Source organism: Oncorhynchus gorbuscha, linkage group LG12, assembly GCF_021184085.1.
Source record: "Oncorhynchus gorbuscha isolate QuinsamMale2020 ecotype Even-year linkage group LG12, OgorEven_v1.0, whole genome shotgun sequence".
NCBI classification, from domain to species: Eukaryota; Metazoa; Chordata; class Actinopteri; order Salmoniformes; family Salmonidae; genus Oncorhynchus; species Oncorhynchus gorbuscha.
Window position 1 is genome coordinate 75572224 of NC_060184.1, and position 16241 is coordinate 75588464.

General features: G+C 41.6%; 2 protein-coding genes across 3 annotated transcripts; one reads left to right on the forward strand and one right to left on the reverse strand.

Annotated features, from left to right (window-relative positions):
- Positions 1-3736: 3736 nt before the first annotated feature.
- On the forward strand, positions 3737-13096 carry LOC123991403 (proteasome activator complex subunit 1-like). 2 transcript variants are annotated; one of them, XM_046292972.1, is made up of 11 exons: positions 3737-3962; positions 4796-4828; positions 4916-4995; positions 5118-5219; positions 5369-5426; positions 5631-5728; positions 5873-5941; positions 11478-11545; positions 11657-11711; positions 11794-11880; positions 12518-13096. In XM_046292972.1, exons 3-11 carry the CDS (start codon positions 4978-4980, stop codon positions 12596-12598), a joined length of 636 nt encoding a protein of 211 aa, XP_046148928.1. In that variant the 5' UTR covers positions 3737-3962; positions 4796-4828; positions 4916-4977; the 3' UTR covers positions 12599-13096. The 2 variants fall into 2 exon arrangements, with proteins under 2 accessions (XP_046148928.1, XP_046148927.1); XM_046292971.1 differs by having other exon boundaries at positions 4933-4995.
- On the reverse strand, positions 12770-15921 carry LOC123991402 (fat storage-inducing transmembrane protein 1-like). The gene is made up of 2 exons (XM_046292970.1): positions 15480-15921; positions 12770-13871 (listed from the first exon to the last, which is right to left on the reverse strand). Exons 1-2 carry the CDS (start codon positions 15695-15697, stop codon positions 13166-13168), a joined length of 924 nt encoding a protein of 307 aa, XP_046148926.1. The 5' UTR covers positions 15698-15921; the 3' UTR covers positions 12770-13165.
- Between the last annotated feature and the right edge of the window lie 320 nt (positions 15922-16241).

The window sequence follows — 16241 nt, forward strand, 5'->3', positions numbered from 1 at the left end:
ATGTAATCTTTAAATGCGCATTCAAGAATAGAAGGCAGACAAATGCAATAATGAGTCGTACTTCTAGGTTGGTTTAAATGTTCTAGAACCAAAAGGAAAATGATTTGACCGAGGATCAAACAAGATCTCTTGACGCTTGTTCTATTATAATCGTAACTAATACGTCAATAATGAACTTGTTTCAGAGTTGTATTTGTAGTTTGAACTAATACCATTTAATGGAACACTATTAATATGTTAGGCAACCTTTGCTACCATGTTTCTCTCCTAGACGCTCCCCTCCCCTTCATCATCTGTCATCCATTGAGGAAAGACCTTTGGTCAGTATATTTCGCAACTAGGCAGAAATGGAAAACAACTTAAGTTTAAATCACTCACTCAATTAATAAATCATGTCTACTGCTGTGACAGCCATTTTAGAGTCGTTCTTTTGGCTGTGCTGGATGTCTGCAACACTGATATAATATAATAGATATTATTAGGTGCTTAAAGTTATCCTATTTGGATATCCCACTCTCCCTGAGACACCTTCAAAGAGTGGGGTCATGGCTAGGGTTCAGCCATTATCAACAGCTACCCTGGAGCAGCTAAGGATAACTGCCTTGCTCAAGGGTACATTGGCAGATTTTTTTCACCAAGTCAGGTCTGGGATTTGAACCAGCAACCTTTTGGTTACTGCCACCCAACGTGCCCACAATCATGTTTGAATATCTCCACTGACTTCATTACTGCGGTTTGCACAGGTTATTACTTGAACAAGTGGATGATTCATTGACAGCTGAATATTCAGATTACGATTGTCAATTAAATAATTTGAATAATCAGGCAAAACAATTAGAATGATTTGCAGTAAGTTAATTGGATCTTATCAATTGTGGCTGATTTCAAACTGATGTTGACATGTACATTACCACATTACTTAAGTAGATAAATTAAATCAATTACATTTATCATGAAGTTGCTGAGAGCCCCATTATTAATGTGCTTGGGTGGCTCTAAACCATATTTTCATCACTTTGGATCCAATATGAGTTTTTTTGCTGAAAGTGGAACAACTGCAGGTCAAAGCACCCTTCATGATGCAAGCAATCACACCACAGTGTTGCCATGAGCAGCATAAATTACCTAAATATAGCCACACCATTATTTCAATATTAGACACGGTGTCCAGCTTAGTACATCTTAGGAATCTTACACGCTTGCGAGGTTCATACAAATCTAGCAAGAGGAAATAAAAGCACTCTTACATAAAAAAGGGGCTTCTAGGCAAATAACCTTGATAACATTAACTCTCTATAGAAGGGCGAGATCTAAATCACGATTTTGCAACTTTGTTGCAGAGGTCGGAGTGGCAAACAGCACACAACAACTTACTACTCGCTAGAAGCAAGAGGAAATAAAAGCATATGTCGTGCTTCTACATCTTTGCTGTTTGGGGTTTTAGGCTGGCTTTCTGTACAGCACTTTGAGATATCAGCTGATGTAAGAAGGGCTATATAAATACATTTGATTTGATTTGAAACGAAGTTACATTTTTAAAAAAAGGGGGATTCTATAGAACCTTTTGGTCTATTCAAATTTGAACCGCCATTCTGAATTAAAAACCAACCGCCATTCTGATTAAAAAACCAACCGTCATTCTGATTAAAAAACCAACCGTCATTCTGATTAAAAAACCAACCGTCATTCTGAATTAAAAACCAGCCGTCATTCTGAATTAAAAACCAACCGTCATTCTGATTAAAAAACCAACCGTCATTCCAACATGAGGATGCAAGAGGACTGTGGTTGAATAAATGAAGTCAGTCATTTAATAAACTATAGCTAGACTAGATAGATAAAACATTTTGTAAGCTAGCTAGCTAACAAGCTAGACAGGTCAAAGCTAGGCTTCTTTAAATAGCCACTTTACAAGCTAGCTCTTACAAAGAAACATGATTTTGTTTTATGGAACATGCCAAATAGAGCTACAGACCCAGCCTGACAATGGCTACTAGCTAATTGTTACTTTTATTTCAGTGTGGAGTCAGATGAGGGGACAATGTTTCATGGAGCTATTACAAGACTATTGTTGACCTCTGTTGAATGCACTTGATGGGCAGTGGGCGGACTGAGAGGAAGTATTTATCTAAATGATTTATATATATTTGTCGTGGTGATTCAATAGGCTAGTTAATCATTACATGGCTTTTGGCACACTATGTTTTGCTCAGTCTGGCAGTAAGCCATCAGAGGCAGAGGATCTCTCTTTCGGCTGTTGCTGACACAACAACTCTATGTAAATTATTCTTCTAAATCATAATGATTATATGTCTGCTTTGCAATGTATCTTTATTTCTGTAGATGAACTCATGTTGTTGCTCCTTTTATCTTGTTCTCCAGACCCAGCAGGCAACAACCCCTACTGTACTGTTCCATAAAGCCACAGAGCTGGTGCCAAGACTGACGCTGGTCATCATTCAAGCAAACAGTTTCCACCCTGGCCACCAGTGCATATTTCCAAACTATGTTTGCATATAATGACAATAAAATGTCAAAACATTGCTGGTATTATTTGGTCTGTTAATGTTTATTATATTATATTCTTGGCTAAAAAAATATGACTATTTATTAGTAGTAGTCATAATTCATAAATGGCACCATACTTAAGGAACCAATTTTGTTTCAATGAAGAAGAAGCCTTGGGTTTTTAATCCAATAACCATGTAAACGGGTTCTATACAGAGCTTTTAGGGGTTCCATATATGAAGCAAGTTATAGAACCCTTTTTGTTTGTATAAGGACAGCAATTTTTTTCTAAGTATATAATATAGCATTGACATTTTTCTTTTAGTTTGTTTGTCAAGATTCAAAATTACTATACTGTAACATAAAATATCAATAATAGGATTGACTTGCCCTCAAAAAGCAATAATACCTCTCAGAGAAGCAGCGTTTCTCAACCCTTCGTGGCTTTTTCAAGCTTTCTGAGCAGAGAGCAACTTTTAATCTGTAGAAAGGCTTGTAATTGTTCTGCGTAGGGCAGCAATTAGGCTACTTGAATTAGGTTGTTTCAGGTGATGGAAACTTGAAGTGAGAAAGCCCCTATGACCAAGACTGGCCCAGCTTGCACACTGTAGTCTTTGTAATCGTGGTTTCTTTGCTAATTGAGTGCCAACTTCATGTCATGTGCACTTGCACACTGGGAGCTACAGTTTAGTATTCTGTCTTCTGAGTTATTAGGCTATCCATGGTTATTATGAATTCAAACAAAATTGGAAATCAGAAAGCATTCTGGATATATATATATATATATATATATATATATATATATATATATATATATATATATATATATATATATATATATATATATATATATATATATATCAGATTTTCATTCATACTTAGTCATATGACATCAGACAGACATAAACTGACCATGAGACAGACATAAACTGACCATGAGACAGACATAAACTGACCATGAGACAGACATAAACGGACCATGAGCATACCACTCAAAATGGCAGAAGCAGCATTACCATCTATAGGACACACTCAGAACTGCAGTCATACATTAATGCTTCAAAATGCACAAAAAGTGACGTTAGCTGATGAAGATTATCTCATAGAACAAAACCTGTGTTTATTCCGTACCCATCACTGGGCTACACTGTGGTACGCTACGGTCCCATAATCAAACTACAAATCCCACGATGCTCTAGCTTGATCTTCTAAACAGGAAATTACGTCTCCGTGAGAAGGGTTCAGTTACTTTCATTTTCACTTTTTTAGCTGACTAACGGGTGACTGATTTCAGCGTTCTGCACTATCAGACATTTAGGAAAATCCTCGCATTCTGTGAACTATTTATTTGCTTTCTATTTTTGCATTGCAAAAGGTCATTTTTGCATATCAAGTAAATCAATTCCCATCACAAGATGACTTCCATAGACATTCGCCCGGAGTCGAAGAAACAGGTAAATTTGTCCATTTCTTTTCGAATTTTGTCTAACGTTATATAATCATTTGACTATAGCCTATCAATATAACTTGTGTCAGATAACTCAGCAGCCCTGTTAATCTTCAAGGCGTTTTGACATTTAGACCAACAATAGGGACATGTGAGCTCACATCACACCCTAGTCTCATAGACTAGACGTAACATAGTACACGTAAATCTTGGGACGATGAAATGACTATTATATGTTGTGAGTGAGTGAGTGAGTGAGTGAGTGAGTGAGTGAGTGAGTGAGTGAGTGAGTGAGTGAGTGAGTGAGTGAGTGAGTGAGTGAGCGAGCGAGTGAGTGAGCGCATACGTACGTACGATGTTTGGGATGGTTAGATAAGACCGGTTACTTAAGGCAAAGGGTGGGCATATAACGCAAACGTCTAGCAACCCAAAGGTTGCATGTTTGAATCTCATCACGGACAAATTTTTCATTTTAGCAACTTATTTTTGGTACTTTACAAGTACTTAGCATGTTAGCTAAACCTTTAACCTAACCTTAACCCTTAGCCTAGCTAAAGTTAGACACCCAGTCACCTAGCTAACGTTAGCCACAATAAACTGTAATTCCTAACATATATCATAGGAAATGGATGATGGACATCCACAAATGAATACATACCATATGAAATGTAACATTTTCACGCTGATTGTAGTGTCTGAATTTAAATTCACTGTGTTGCATCAGGTGAACCTGACCCACAGTCCAGGTGAAAGTAACTGTCCAAACATAGAGACATTGGGAGTTGGGTTTTCTGCTGTGAATTCTAAACCTTTTTTCTGTGTTTGGTTTCAATGTCCTAGGTTGATGATTTCTGCACTCAGCTCACTAAAGAGGTAGGCCCTTAGTGGTGCAGGTCTACTTGAATAATAACCAAATGACCACATTTGAGATGTTAAAACGATAACTGTGTCCAACATTAGTAACCGGTGTATTACAGGCAGAGACCCTGGTCACATCATTCTTCCCTCAGAAGATTGCAGAGATGGAAACGCTGTTGAAGGTGAGGCTGTGGAAAAACACAAGCGCACCTTTCAATCTCAGTCCAAATACCTTGATGCAAAGCTATTGTACATAAGAATGCAAATATAATCTATATTTTTGTTTATGTGAAATGGTTCCCAGACATCCTTAAGCACTGATGGCCTGGCAGCTCTGAAGGCCCCTCTCGACATCCCAATACCAGACCCGGCTAAAGAAGAGGCTAAGCAAAAGAAGAAAGAGGAGGTACAGACGTTTCACCCAATTCAGCGGTCTATCATGATTAACCCCTTGGATTACACTGGAATCACTCCCAAGTAGTATCGACCATGCATACACACGTGAAGGAACCATGCAAAATCCTTCGCCCGCCCCTCTTCTCACTTGTTTTGCAGAAAGAGGCAAAAGAAGGGAAGAAAGACAAGGACAGCGAGAAAGAAGATGAAGACGCAGGTAGTTAAGAAGACACAATAGCACCGATTTACAACTGCGGGTTCGCTGTCAAATTGCCCGATTGCACAGATCTAGGATCAGCTCACTCTTACCGCTAATCCTAACCTTAACCATTAGAGAGGACACACAAATAGAAACTTAGACCAGTGCGTTTGTATAACTTCATCCTACTCTTTGAGTTGTCTCATGGTGTTTCTCCCGAAGGGCCTCCCTGTGGTCCGATCCCCTGCAACGAGAGAGTGGAACGTCTTCTAAAGGAGATCAAGCCTCAGATCCAGCTACTGAAGGAGAAACTGAACACAGTCAGTCAGCCCTTTGTCCCTCTGTTCGTCTCTGTGTGGGCCAAACTGTTATTTTACATCTCAAATTCACTAGCACATCTTTTCCTAAATAGGTGAGAAGTGTCTAGAGAAATACATAAATACTATGATCTCTTACTCTGGCAGGTGTCAATGTGGGTGCAACTTCAGATTCCCAAAATTGAAGATGGGAACAACTTTGGGGTGGCTGTACAGGTCAGACTTTCTGATCTTAATAAAATGATTGTCATATCAGCCATACCTTGATAATACTGTTGGTAGGTCCTACGCTCAACTCTAACCCTAACCCTCTAACCCTAACCCTCTAACCCTAACCCTGACCCCCTAACCCTCTAACCCTAACCCTCTAACCCTCTAACCCTCTAACCCTAACCCTCTAACCCTAACCCTCTAACCCTAACCCTCTAACCCTAACCCCCTAACCCTAACCCTCTAACCCTAACCCTCTAACCCTAACCCTAACCCTCTAACCCTAACCCTCTAACCCTAACCCTCTAACCCTAACCCTCTAACCCTAACCCTCTAACCCTAACTCTCTAACCCTAACTCTCTAACCCTAACTCTCTAACCCTAACCCTCTAACCCTAACCCTCTAACCCTAACCCTCTAACCCTAACCCTCTAACCCTAACCCTCTAACCCTCTAACCCTAACTCTCTAACCCTAACCCTCTAACCCTAACCCTCTAACCCTAACCCTCTAACCCTCTAACCCTCTAACCCTAACCCTCTAACCCTAACCCTCTAACCCTAACCCTCTAACCCTAACCCTCTAACCCTAACCCTCTAACCCTAACCCTCTAACCCTCTAACCTTAACCCTCTAACCCTAACCCTCTAACCCTAACTCTCTAACCCTAACCCTCTAACCCTAACCCTCTAACCCTCTAACCCTAACCCTCTAACCCTCACCCTCTAACCCTCACCCTCTAACCCTAACCCCTAACCCTCTAACCCTAACCCTCTAACCCTAACCCTCTAACCCTAACCCTCTAACCCTAACCCTCTAACCCTAACCCTCTAACCCTAACCCTCTAACCCTAACCCCCTAACCCTCTAACCCTAACCCTCTAACCCTAACCCTCTAACCCTAACTCTCTAACCCTAACCCTCTAACCCTAACCCTCTAACCCTAACCCTCTAACCCTCACCCTCTAACCCTAACCCTCTAACCCTAACCCTCTAACCCTCACCCTCTAACCCTCTAACCCTAACCCTCTAACCCTAACCCTCTAACCCTAACCCTCTAACCCTAACCCTCTAACCCTAACCCTCTAACCCTCACCCTCGGATGAGCTTTCATGGGAAAAGCAGAATGTTCTGAATCAATTGAATCAGTATATTCAGAAAAATTGTAGGGAACTACTAGACCTGAATAAACTTAGATTTCACACAATGCAGGATGATCCAATACATTGGAGACCAGATACAGCTGTAAACATTTTAAATTACTGGCTAGACCAGTTAAACTATTAAGAGGGGAAGAGTGTATTGATATTACTCCCCAACACTCTAATGTACTGAATCTATCGATTACTTTTAGACTTACAGCGGCAGAACAGCAACTTCTGGAGAAGGGCCTTATGTTTATTCCGACACCCGCTAAGATCGATCGTATGGAGCTCAGGAGGGATTTGCACACTTATCATAGAAAATTAAAATTACTTGACCATTTTAATTATAATACTGACAATCAAAGAGTACCATTCATTGGTCCATCACACTGGGAGCCTAAGCTACAGGGAGTGTCTAATACGATGCAGACTTTAATTCAAAGGGACTCTACTTCCTTTAGTACATTTAGGTTCTATATGGCAGGAAAGGATAATCTTACAAAACAAGAACGGAATTCCTTAAATTCCTTAAGTAAGAATTCAAACATAATTATAAAACCAGCGGATAAGGGATCAAAGATTGTCATTTTGGATAAAACCCAGTATCTGATAGAGGCGAACAGGCAGTTGAGTAATTCTAAACATTATAGGCCACTGACTCACTCATTGCAGCAGGAGACCCAGAGACAAATGAGGGAGATTATAGGGGAACTTCATGAGAATAATTACATTACAGACAAACAAATGTTTTATCTATTTGGACCAGATACCCCACGCCCCAAACAATTTTATTTGTTGCCTAAAATCCACAAACCTCCTGAGACGTGGACCATTCCCTCAGAGGTTCCATGTGGTAGGTCGATTGTATCGGATTGTGGTTCGGAATCTTATAGAATAGCAAAGTATTTGGATTATTTCATAAATCCCCTGTCACGGAAACATCAAAGTTTCATTAAGGATACATACGAATTTGTGACAAAATTGAAAGGAATTAGTGTGCCTAAAGAAACTGTGTTTTTTTCAATTGATATTGACTCCTTGTATACTAATATCGACACCAACTTGGGTCTCAGAGCAATCAGAAATATTTTCCATAAATATCCAGACCCAGATAGACCAGATGGGGCGTTGCTACAACTATTGGAACTTAGTTTAACAAGAAATGACTGAGTTCAACTCGGATTGGTTCCTCCAAATTCATGGTACAGCTATGGGGAAGAAGTTTGCCCCATCATATGCCAATATTTATATGGCAGAATGGGAACAATCTGCCCTCCCAAAATGCATAAAGCTTCCATCCTTGTATTTGCGGTATCTAGATGATATATTTGGGTTATGGACACATTCTGCCTCAGATTTTATGGAATTTGTGAGGATTTTGAATACACATCATCCGTCGATTACGATTAAATACAACGTTCAGCCGGAACGAATAGAATTTTTGGATACAGAGGTATTTTTTGTAGAGGGGAGGGATAACCTGAAGCAATTAGCAACAAAGGTTTATTTTAAACCCACGGACACTCATTCCCTCTTACATAAATCCAGTTTTCACCCAAAACACACCTACAGAGGGTTGATAAAGTCGCAGCTTATAAGATTTCATAGGATTTGTACACAGGAAAAACATGTAAATGAGGCTATAGGAATTCTCTTTAAGGCTCTTAGACCCAGAGGATACTCAAAACGTTTCCTCCGCACTATAAGAGCGGAGGTGAACACTATGGTGACAACTGAACCTATACATGGGAGGACTAACAATGATGGCTGTATTATCCCATTTGTCACCACGTATTCACAATCTTCTATGAAGTTTAATTCCATAGTGAAGGATCATTTTAAGCAGACAAGGGGGATGGGGACACCCTCCAACAGTTCAGAGTAATATCAGCATATCGGCGAAATAAAAATTTGAAAGATGTGCTGGTACACTCTGGATTCAAGGAGAAGCTGGTGCGGCGGGGACCACACTTTAGACAAGTTAAATATATTCAGAATAAATGGTCGGGTCTAGGGGTCCCGGTGTGGGAGGGATTCCAATTGAAGACTACTAACATTGTATATGGAATTGAGTGTCTGAAATGTGGGAAATGGTATATTGGAGAAACTAGGAACTCCCTGGAAGCCAGACTCAAACAACACCTATATCATATAAGTAAAGAGTCAGTTAAAACCACACTATACACCCACTTTAGATCTCATCCAGTAGCCCAGTTAAGAATAGCGGGGTTGGAATCTAACCAAGGGTGGTCGCTAAAACAGAGACAGATCAAGGAGCGAAGTTGGATCAAAAAATTGGGTACTTGCAATCCCACAGGTCTCAATGAAAAGTATTAGAGACTCTAATTCTCCCAACCTTGATCTGAACATTAAACCTGAACCATCCCTATCCCAGTTTACCCTCACCTTAACCTGAGCAATCTCACTCCTAACCCTAGCCAAGTATCACATTCCTAATTTTAACCACAAATCTCAACCTTAAGTCTATTTTAATAAGCTTAAAACCTCATTTAATTCTGACTATAATCCTAACCCTAACCCTGACCTTAACCTCACCCTTACTGTAGCAATCCCCATCCTAGCTCTAACCTTAACCCCAATCATATAAGCCTAATCCTAAAACCGAATTTTGACTAGAACCCTAACCCTAACCCACAAATCTCAACCTTAAGTCTATCTTAATAAGCATAAAACCTTATTTAATTCTGACTATAACCCTAACCCTAACCCTGACCTTAACCTCACCCTTACTGTAGCAATCCCCATCCTAGCTCTAACCTTAACCCCAATCATAGAAGCCTAATCCTAAAACCGAATTTTGACTAGAACCCTGACCCTAACCCTGACCTTAACCTCAACCTTAACCGCAGCAATCCCCACCCTAGTCCTAACCTTAAATCCTGAATCTAACCTCAGCCCTGACAATAACCTCAGATCCAATCCTGACCCTGAACATAATCCTGATTTTTAACCTCACTTCAAACTCTAATCCCTAATCCTGAACCTGGACCTAGATTCTGACTTGAATTCAAACCCAAGTTCCCGTATAACAAATTATGTATCCTTAGGAGCAATAGAATTAGAGAACAGGTGCCCGTGTATATGGTCCTCTTGAAGGGCAATTTTTTCCTAACCCTAACCCTAAATCCCCCCCTAACCCTAACCCTAAACCAACCCCCCTTAACCTTAACCCTAACCCTAACCCACTCCTAACCCTAGCCAAGTATCACATTCCTAATCTTAACCACAAATCTCAACCTTAAGTCTATTTTAATAAGCTTAAAACCTCATTTAATTCTGACTATAACCCTAACCCTAACCCTGACCTTAACCTCACCCTTACTGTAGCAATCCCCATCCTAGCTCTAACCTTAACCCCAATCATATAAGCCTAATCCTAAAACTGAATTTTGACTAGAACCCTAACCCTAACCCTAACCCACAAATCTCAACCGTAAGTCTAGCTTAATAAGCTTAAAACCTCATTTAATTCTGACTATAACCCTAACCCTAACCCTGAACTTAACCTCACCCTTACTGTAGCAATCCCCATCCTAGCTCTAACCTTAACCCCAATCATAGAAGCCTAATCCTAAAACCGAATTTTGACTAGAACCCTGACCTTAACCTCAACCTTAACCGCAGCAATCCCCACCCTAGTCCTAACCTTAACCCTGATCCTGAATCTAACCTCAGCCCTGACAATAACCTCAGATCCAATCCTGACCCTGAACATAATCCTGATTTTTAACCTCACTTCAAGCTCTAATCCCTAATCCTGAACCTGGACCTAGATTCTGACTTGAATTCAAACCCAAGTTCCCGTATAACAAATTATGTATCCTTAGGAGCAATAGAATTAGAGAACAGGTGCCCGTGTATATGGTCCTCTTGAAGGGCAATTTTTTTTCCTAAACCTAACCCTCTAACCCTAACCCTGACCCTCTAACCCTAACCCTCTAACCCTAACCCTCTAACCCTAACCCTCTAACCCTAACCCTCTAACCCTCTAACCCTAACCCTCTAACCCCCTAACCCTAACCCCCTAACCCTAACCCTCTAACCCTAACCCTAACCCTAACCCTCTAACCCTAACCCTCTAACCCTAACCCTCTAACCCTAACCCTCTAACCCTAACCCTCTAACCCTAACCCTCTAACCCTAACCCTCTAACCCTAACCCTAACTCTCTAACCCTAACCCTCTAACCCTAACCCTAACCCTCTAACCCTAACCCTCTAACCATAACCCTAACCCTAACTCTCTAACCCTAACCCTCTAACCCTCTAACCCTAACCCTAACTCTCTAACCCTAACCCTCTAACCCTAACCCTCTAACCCTAACCCTCTAACCCTAACCCTCTAACCCTAACCCTCTAACCCTCTAACCCTGGTCCACAGGAAAAGGTGTTTGAATTGTTGACCAACACTCGCACAAAGATTGAAGAATTCCAGACACAGATCTCAAAGTAAGAGACCTTAACCAAAAGATCACTGTTTACACTCCTCTCTAATTCGTTATGTAGTTGTTGTGTTAATGTGACTAACAAACACCTACATTATCTGTGATGTGTTATCAGGTACTACAGTGAGAGAGGGGATGCTGTTGCCAAGGCCTCAAAACAACCTCATGTGGTTAGTATCCGTGTGTGTGTGATCGCTTTCATTTGTGTGTGTGTGTGTGTGTGTTGACCATATTTTGTGTAACTACCTCCAGGGAGACTACAGGCAGTTGGTGCATGAGCTGGACCAGTACCAGTACTGTGAGCTTCGCATCGTGGTTCTGGAGATCCGCAACACCTATGTAAGCTCCCTCATGTATCATACCTCTCTGTCCGTCATTAGACGTGTTCAGCACCCCCATAATTTAACCTCCAAGTTAAACTTTCCCAGTGTGAAGTATTTACCTGGACTTTTAGAGTTGTGAATGGAAACCAAACCCTGTTATCAAGCGAACAAATTGATTAAGTTTATAATTACCAATGCCTCTCCTGCTCCTGACATTGTACTTACCTACCTGTCTTCCTCTTTGATGCCCTTGTTGTAAAAAGAAGGGTCATTGTAGGTGGTGATGATGATGATGATGCATTTGTATGTTTGATGCCCTTGTTGTAAAAAGAAGGGTCATTGTAGGTGGTGATGATGATGAATTTGTATGTTTGATGCCCTTGTTGTAAAAAGAAGGGTCATTGTAGGTGGTGATGATGATGATGATGAATTTGTATGTTTGATGCCCTTGTTGTAAAAAGAAGGGTCATTGTAGGTGGTGATGATGATGAATTTGTATGTTTGATGTGTCTATCGTGGTGCATTTTCTTGGCGTAAAGCAAATATCTGTGTGAAACAGACAATAAATAAAAAATCTATCTCATCCAATCTAATGATGATGAAAGGCTTTCAGTGATGTAATTACCCTGCTATTTCTGTCACCCATTCACCAGGCCTTGCTGTTTGACATCATCAACAAGAACTATGACAAGATCAAGAAGCCCAGAGGGGACTGCAAGGCCCTCATCTACTGATCAACTGACTCTTGTGAACATCCACTGGAGACGGCAATATAGCGACACACTCTTCCTCACCCATTCAATATAGCGACACACTCTTCCTCACCCATTCACATGTGATGATACAAATCTTGTAGTGTAACATGTTATAAGGCTTGTTGGGTCACTGAATACCTTCAGACACAGTGGATTTAAAAAAAACGTTTTCATTTTCATAACAAAAAAAACTGCTGTAATTACACAATCAATGTATTCAGATTTAAAAATTAAAGTAGTGATAACTGGCGTAAACATCAAGTGAGTATTTTATTTTAATGTTTCATGGTGAGATTTGAAAGTATTTCAATATTTTGCTTCTGAAAGTTTGACTTTCTCAATTCTGTGGTAATGTATATAAATAATCTTCCTGCTATTATCCAATTCGATGTTCTTGATGTTTAGGAGTTATCACATTGACTATAAAGCAAATGGAAATGTTACTTTTAGTTTTTATAAAATATCAAGCAGAGAGCCCTTTTTGCTGTGGAGTCCTATCCATTCTTATTTTGATCTGGGGTGCAAATAATATTTTAGCCAAAGAGATCAATGCTTTGACCACACGTCATGAACACCCCTTTCACTGTACGGCTCTCTCTGAGTTGTGATGAGAAGTCCCTCTCCAGGCCACCCAGGACAGCACCAGCTGGGCTGCAGGCGATACCAACCCTGATACAGCCCCCTCCAGCCCAAACACCCTAGAGCTCCCCCCAGAAGCTGGGAGGGGAACTGCGGGAAGTAAGCCAGCAGACAGAGCAGCAGAAACAGCCACAGACCCAGTAGGGAGACACAGAGTAGGAAGAGCAGGCGCAGCGGGGGCCCCGAGGGCCCTCCCAGGGCTAGGTAGGGCCCCAACACTGCAGTCTCCTCGGCCAGGAGCAGGCAGCAGAGGCAGAGGAGAAGAGTGTCCTCCGAGACCTCCCAGCCCTGCCACAGCATACCCGCGTTCAGGCAGGAGGCCTTGCGCTCGCCCTCATGGAGCAGGAGTAAGGACTGCCCTGGGACACTGGCTCCCTGGCCAAGGTTCAGGCCCCCAACCAGGGTAGCAGGCATGGGCTCGTAGCAGCTGCCTGCCATGTTCTCCAGCAGAGTCAGGAGAATGCGAGAGCCCCACCACAGTGCTCCCACAGTGGCTATCCGTGAGAGATGGCGAACGGAGAGAAAGAGGGATCGACGGATGGAGAAGGAGAGGACGAAGACGAAGGAGCCAGTGAAAACACAGGTCCAGGCCCAGCCCGATCGCAGGAACATCCTGAAAGAGAATCCAAAGCAGAGGTATCCAGTATAAATGTAAGATGGCTAAATAGCTCAGGACCAGGGGTGGATTGGCCATCTGGCAATTCTGGCAAATGCCAGATGGCTGGACCATTTGTTTTTGGCTGGGCTGGTTGAAATTGACACACAAAAATATTTTTATATGGAAAAAGGTTGTGGCCCATGGGCCATTTTTTTTTTTGTATTTGTATATTTTTGAGCACATTTTCTCTGTTTTACTAATCTATAATGAGCTTTTGGTTGCTCAGTGGGAAATGGCCGGCCCCCCTACCAAGATGGTATGACCCGGCTTTCTCAACTCGCATTCAAAGAATCATCTAAAACCATGATTTGGTCATACAGTGAAGTGCAATATCCTGATGATTCCTCTAATGAAAGTGTCTGCTCTGTGCCTGTGTCCTCGCTGGTGCCTGTGTCCTCGCTGGTGCCTGTGTCCTCGCTGGTGCCTGTGTCCTCGCTGGTGCCTGCTTCTAATGATGAGCAAGTCACCCCCCCCCCCAAGTTCTTTTGTCTTCTTTTCAACTCTCATTATTGATCTCAATAGCAACTATTTTACAACCACAATATTTGATTTGGTTTTGAGATATGGAGCGTCACGCACGCAAGGGCTCATGGGTAATAGCCCCCAACTGCTAGTTTCTTTTAGGACATTACAGTTACTGTTGACTGAATACACGGATACTAGCAGTGGGTATTATACTCAGAGTTAGCGATCGAGTTAATTTGCTTTGAGTTTCCACTTTTGTCAGGTGTTGAACCCCAAATGAATTTGCATATGATATTAGTTAGTGTACATAAAGATGTATGTAATTCAACTCTGAACAAAACAAAAAAATGTGAATCTATAGTCTTAACGGTCAACCCAAAATTCACAATGGTCACTGGATTAGGTTCGTGACTGCACATCAAAATATCTTTAATCATGCATTCCAGCTTGGACATGCTCGATGAAATACCTTAGTATTCTATTATACTTCTTAATGAATGACTTCAAGATGAATTGGGTCAGACCAAGTCATGGGCTGGTGCAACCAACTGTAAAAGTTAAGTGACACCAGGGGAAATGTTTAGTCTGGAGCCCTGTAATAGTAATGAACACTTAGGGTATGTATTGATTCAGGGAAACACATATGACAAGCACTAATTTGCATTATAAACTGGGTGGTTCGAGCCCTGAATGCTGATTGGCTGACAGCCGTGGTATAACAGTATGGCAAAACATTTATTTTTACTTGTCTAATTACGTTGGTAACCAGTTAATAACAGCAATAAGGCACCTTAGGGTTTGTGCTATATGGCCAATATACCGCGGTGCACACAGTGATGTGCCAGGGCCAAATTCTTGTACCAGTCCGCGCCTGCTTGGGACAGAGCTAGATGGTATGGCCATTGGAAGAATATTATGTGTGAAACATAAACAACACATTCATTATCACAGAACAACAATAACAGAGCTTTGAAAGAATGGAACTTTTATCTATTCTCTCCAATATTATATATCATGCTAATGCCCATTTAATCCACATGAATAGTGGCTTTTCCTTAATACTGATGGGTGTTGTCAAAAACAAGAAAAAGACCTCACCTGTAGAGGTAGTGGTTCCTGTTTGCAAAGATGCTGTACTTGGACACCCACAGACTCAGGGCTGGTCCAAACAGAACCAGGCCCGACAACAGGAGGTGAAAATGGCGTCTGAATACAGCGCTGCCAAGCAGTCCAGCCCAAAGGTCTGTAACAACCACCAGAACAGAGTTTAGGACCATCATGGCAAGCTTCACCGGTCGGCTTTGGTCCTTAGACATTCGTGTAGTTTCTCCCTTGTCATTTTCTATTAGTTCTGTTCGATTTGTTTTTAATCTTTGGATCCATTGCTTTTATGCCAACTTTCTTAAGAGTCACATATTTTCGATTGTCATGTTATCGTCCTCTTCCTACGGGCAGAGAGTATGCTCTGTCGTCAAGTGTTGACTGTACTCGTATCTGTCCAGTGCTGTGCACTCCTACCCTGTGTTCGTTTATCTCTCTGGCTGTCAGAGCACATGGTTTACACCCATTCCTTCCTACCCCCCCCCCACTACATTTTGAAAAAAGCCTGTCTCCTTTTTTGGCAAAGTCCTCTCCACTAGGCCCTCCGTTCACAGGCTCAGCTGTTGATGCCAAAGTATATTTCAGTCCATCCCAGTTGTCTGTGTTTGTCACTAGCAACACTTGCCTCACAGAGCGTTCTCTGAGGCCCATTCCACCACTTAACATCCCTTTACATGCTGCTCCATGTATCCTACCACTTAGCATCTGCCTGTCTTCATTCCGATATGAGCCCGTGAGGGTTTCTCACACAGATAGGCG

Bases quoted from the DNA above. Each gene is read 5' to 3' on its own strand.
- LOC123991403 (XM_046292971.1), top strand. From the start codon at position 3,924: ATGACTTCCATAGACATTCGCCCGGAGTCGAAGAAACAG. The intron at 4,829-4,932 runs GTAGGCCCTTAG...GGTGTATTACAG, and splicing joins GCACTCAGCTCACTAAAGAG to GCAGAGACCCTGGTCACATC. The intron at 5,220-5,368 runs GTACAGACGTTT...CTTGTTTTGCAG, and splicing joins AGCAAAAGAAGAAAGAGGAG to AAAGAGGCAAAAGAAGGGAA.
- LOC123991402 (XM_046292970.1), bottom strand. From the start codon at position 15,697: ATGTCTAAGGACCAAAGCCGACCGGTGAAGCTTGCCATGATGGTCCTA. The intron at 13,872-15,479 runs GTGAGGTCTTTT...ATTCTCTTTCAG, and splicing joins AGGAACCACTACCTCTACAG to GATGTTCCTGCGATCGGGCT.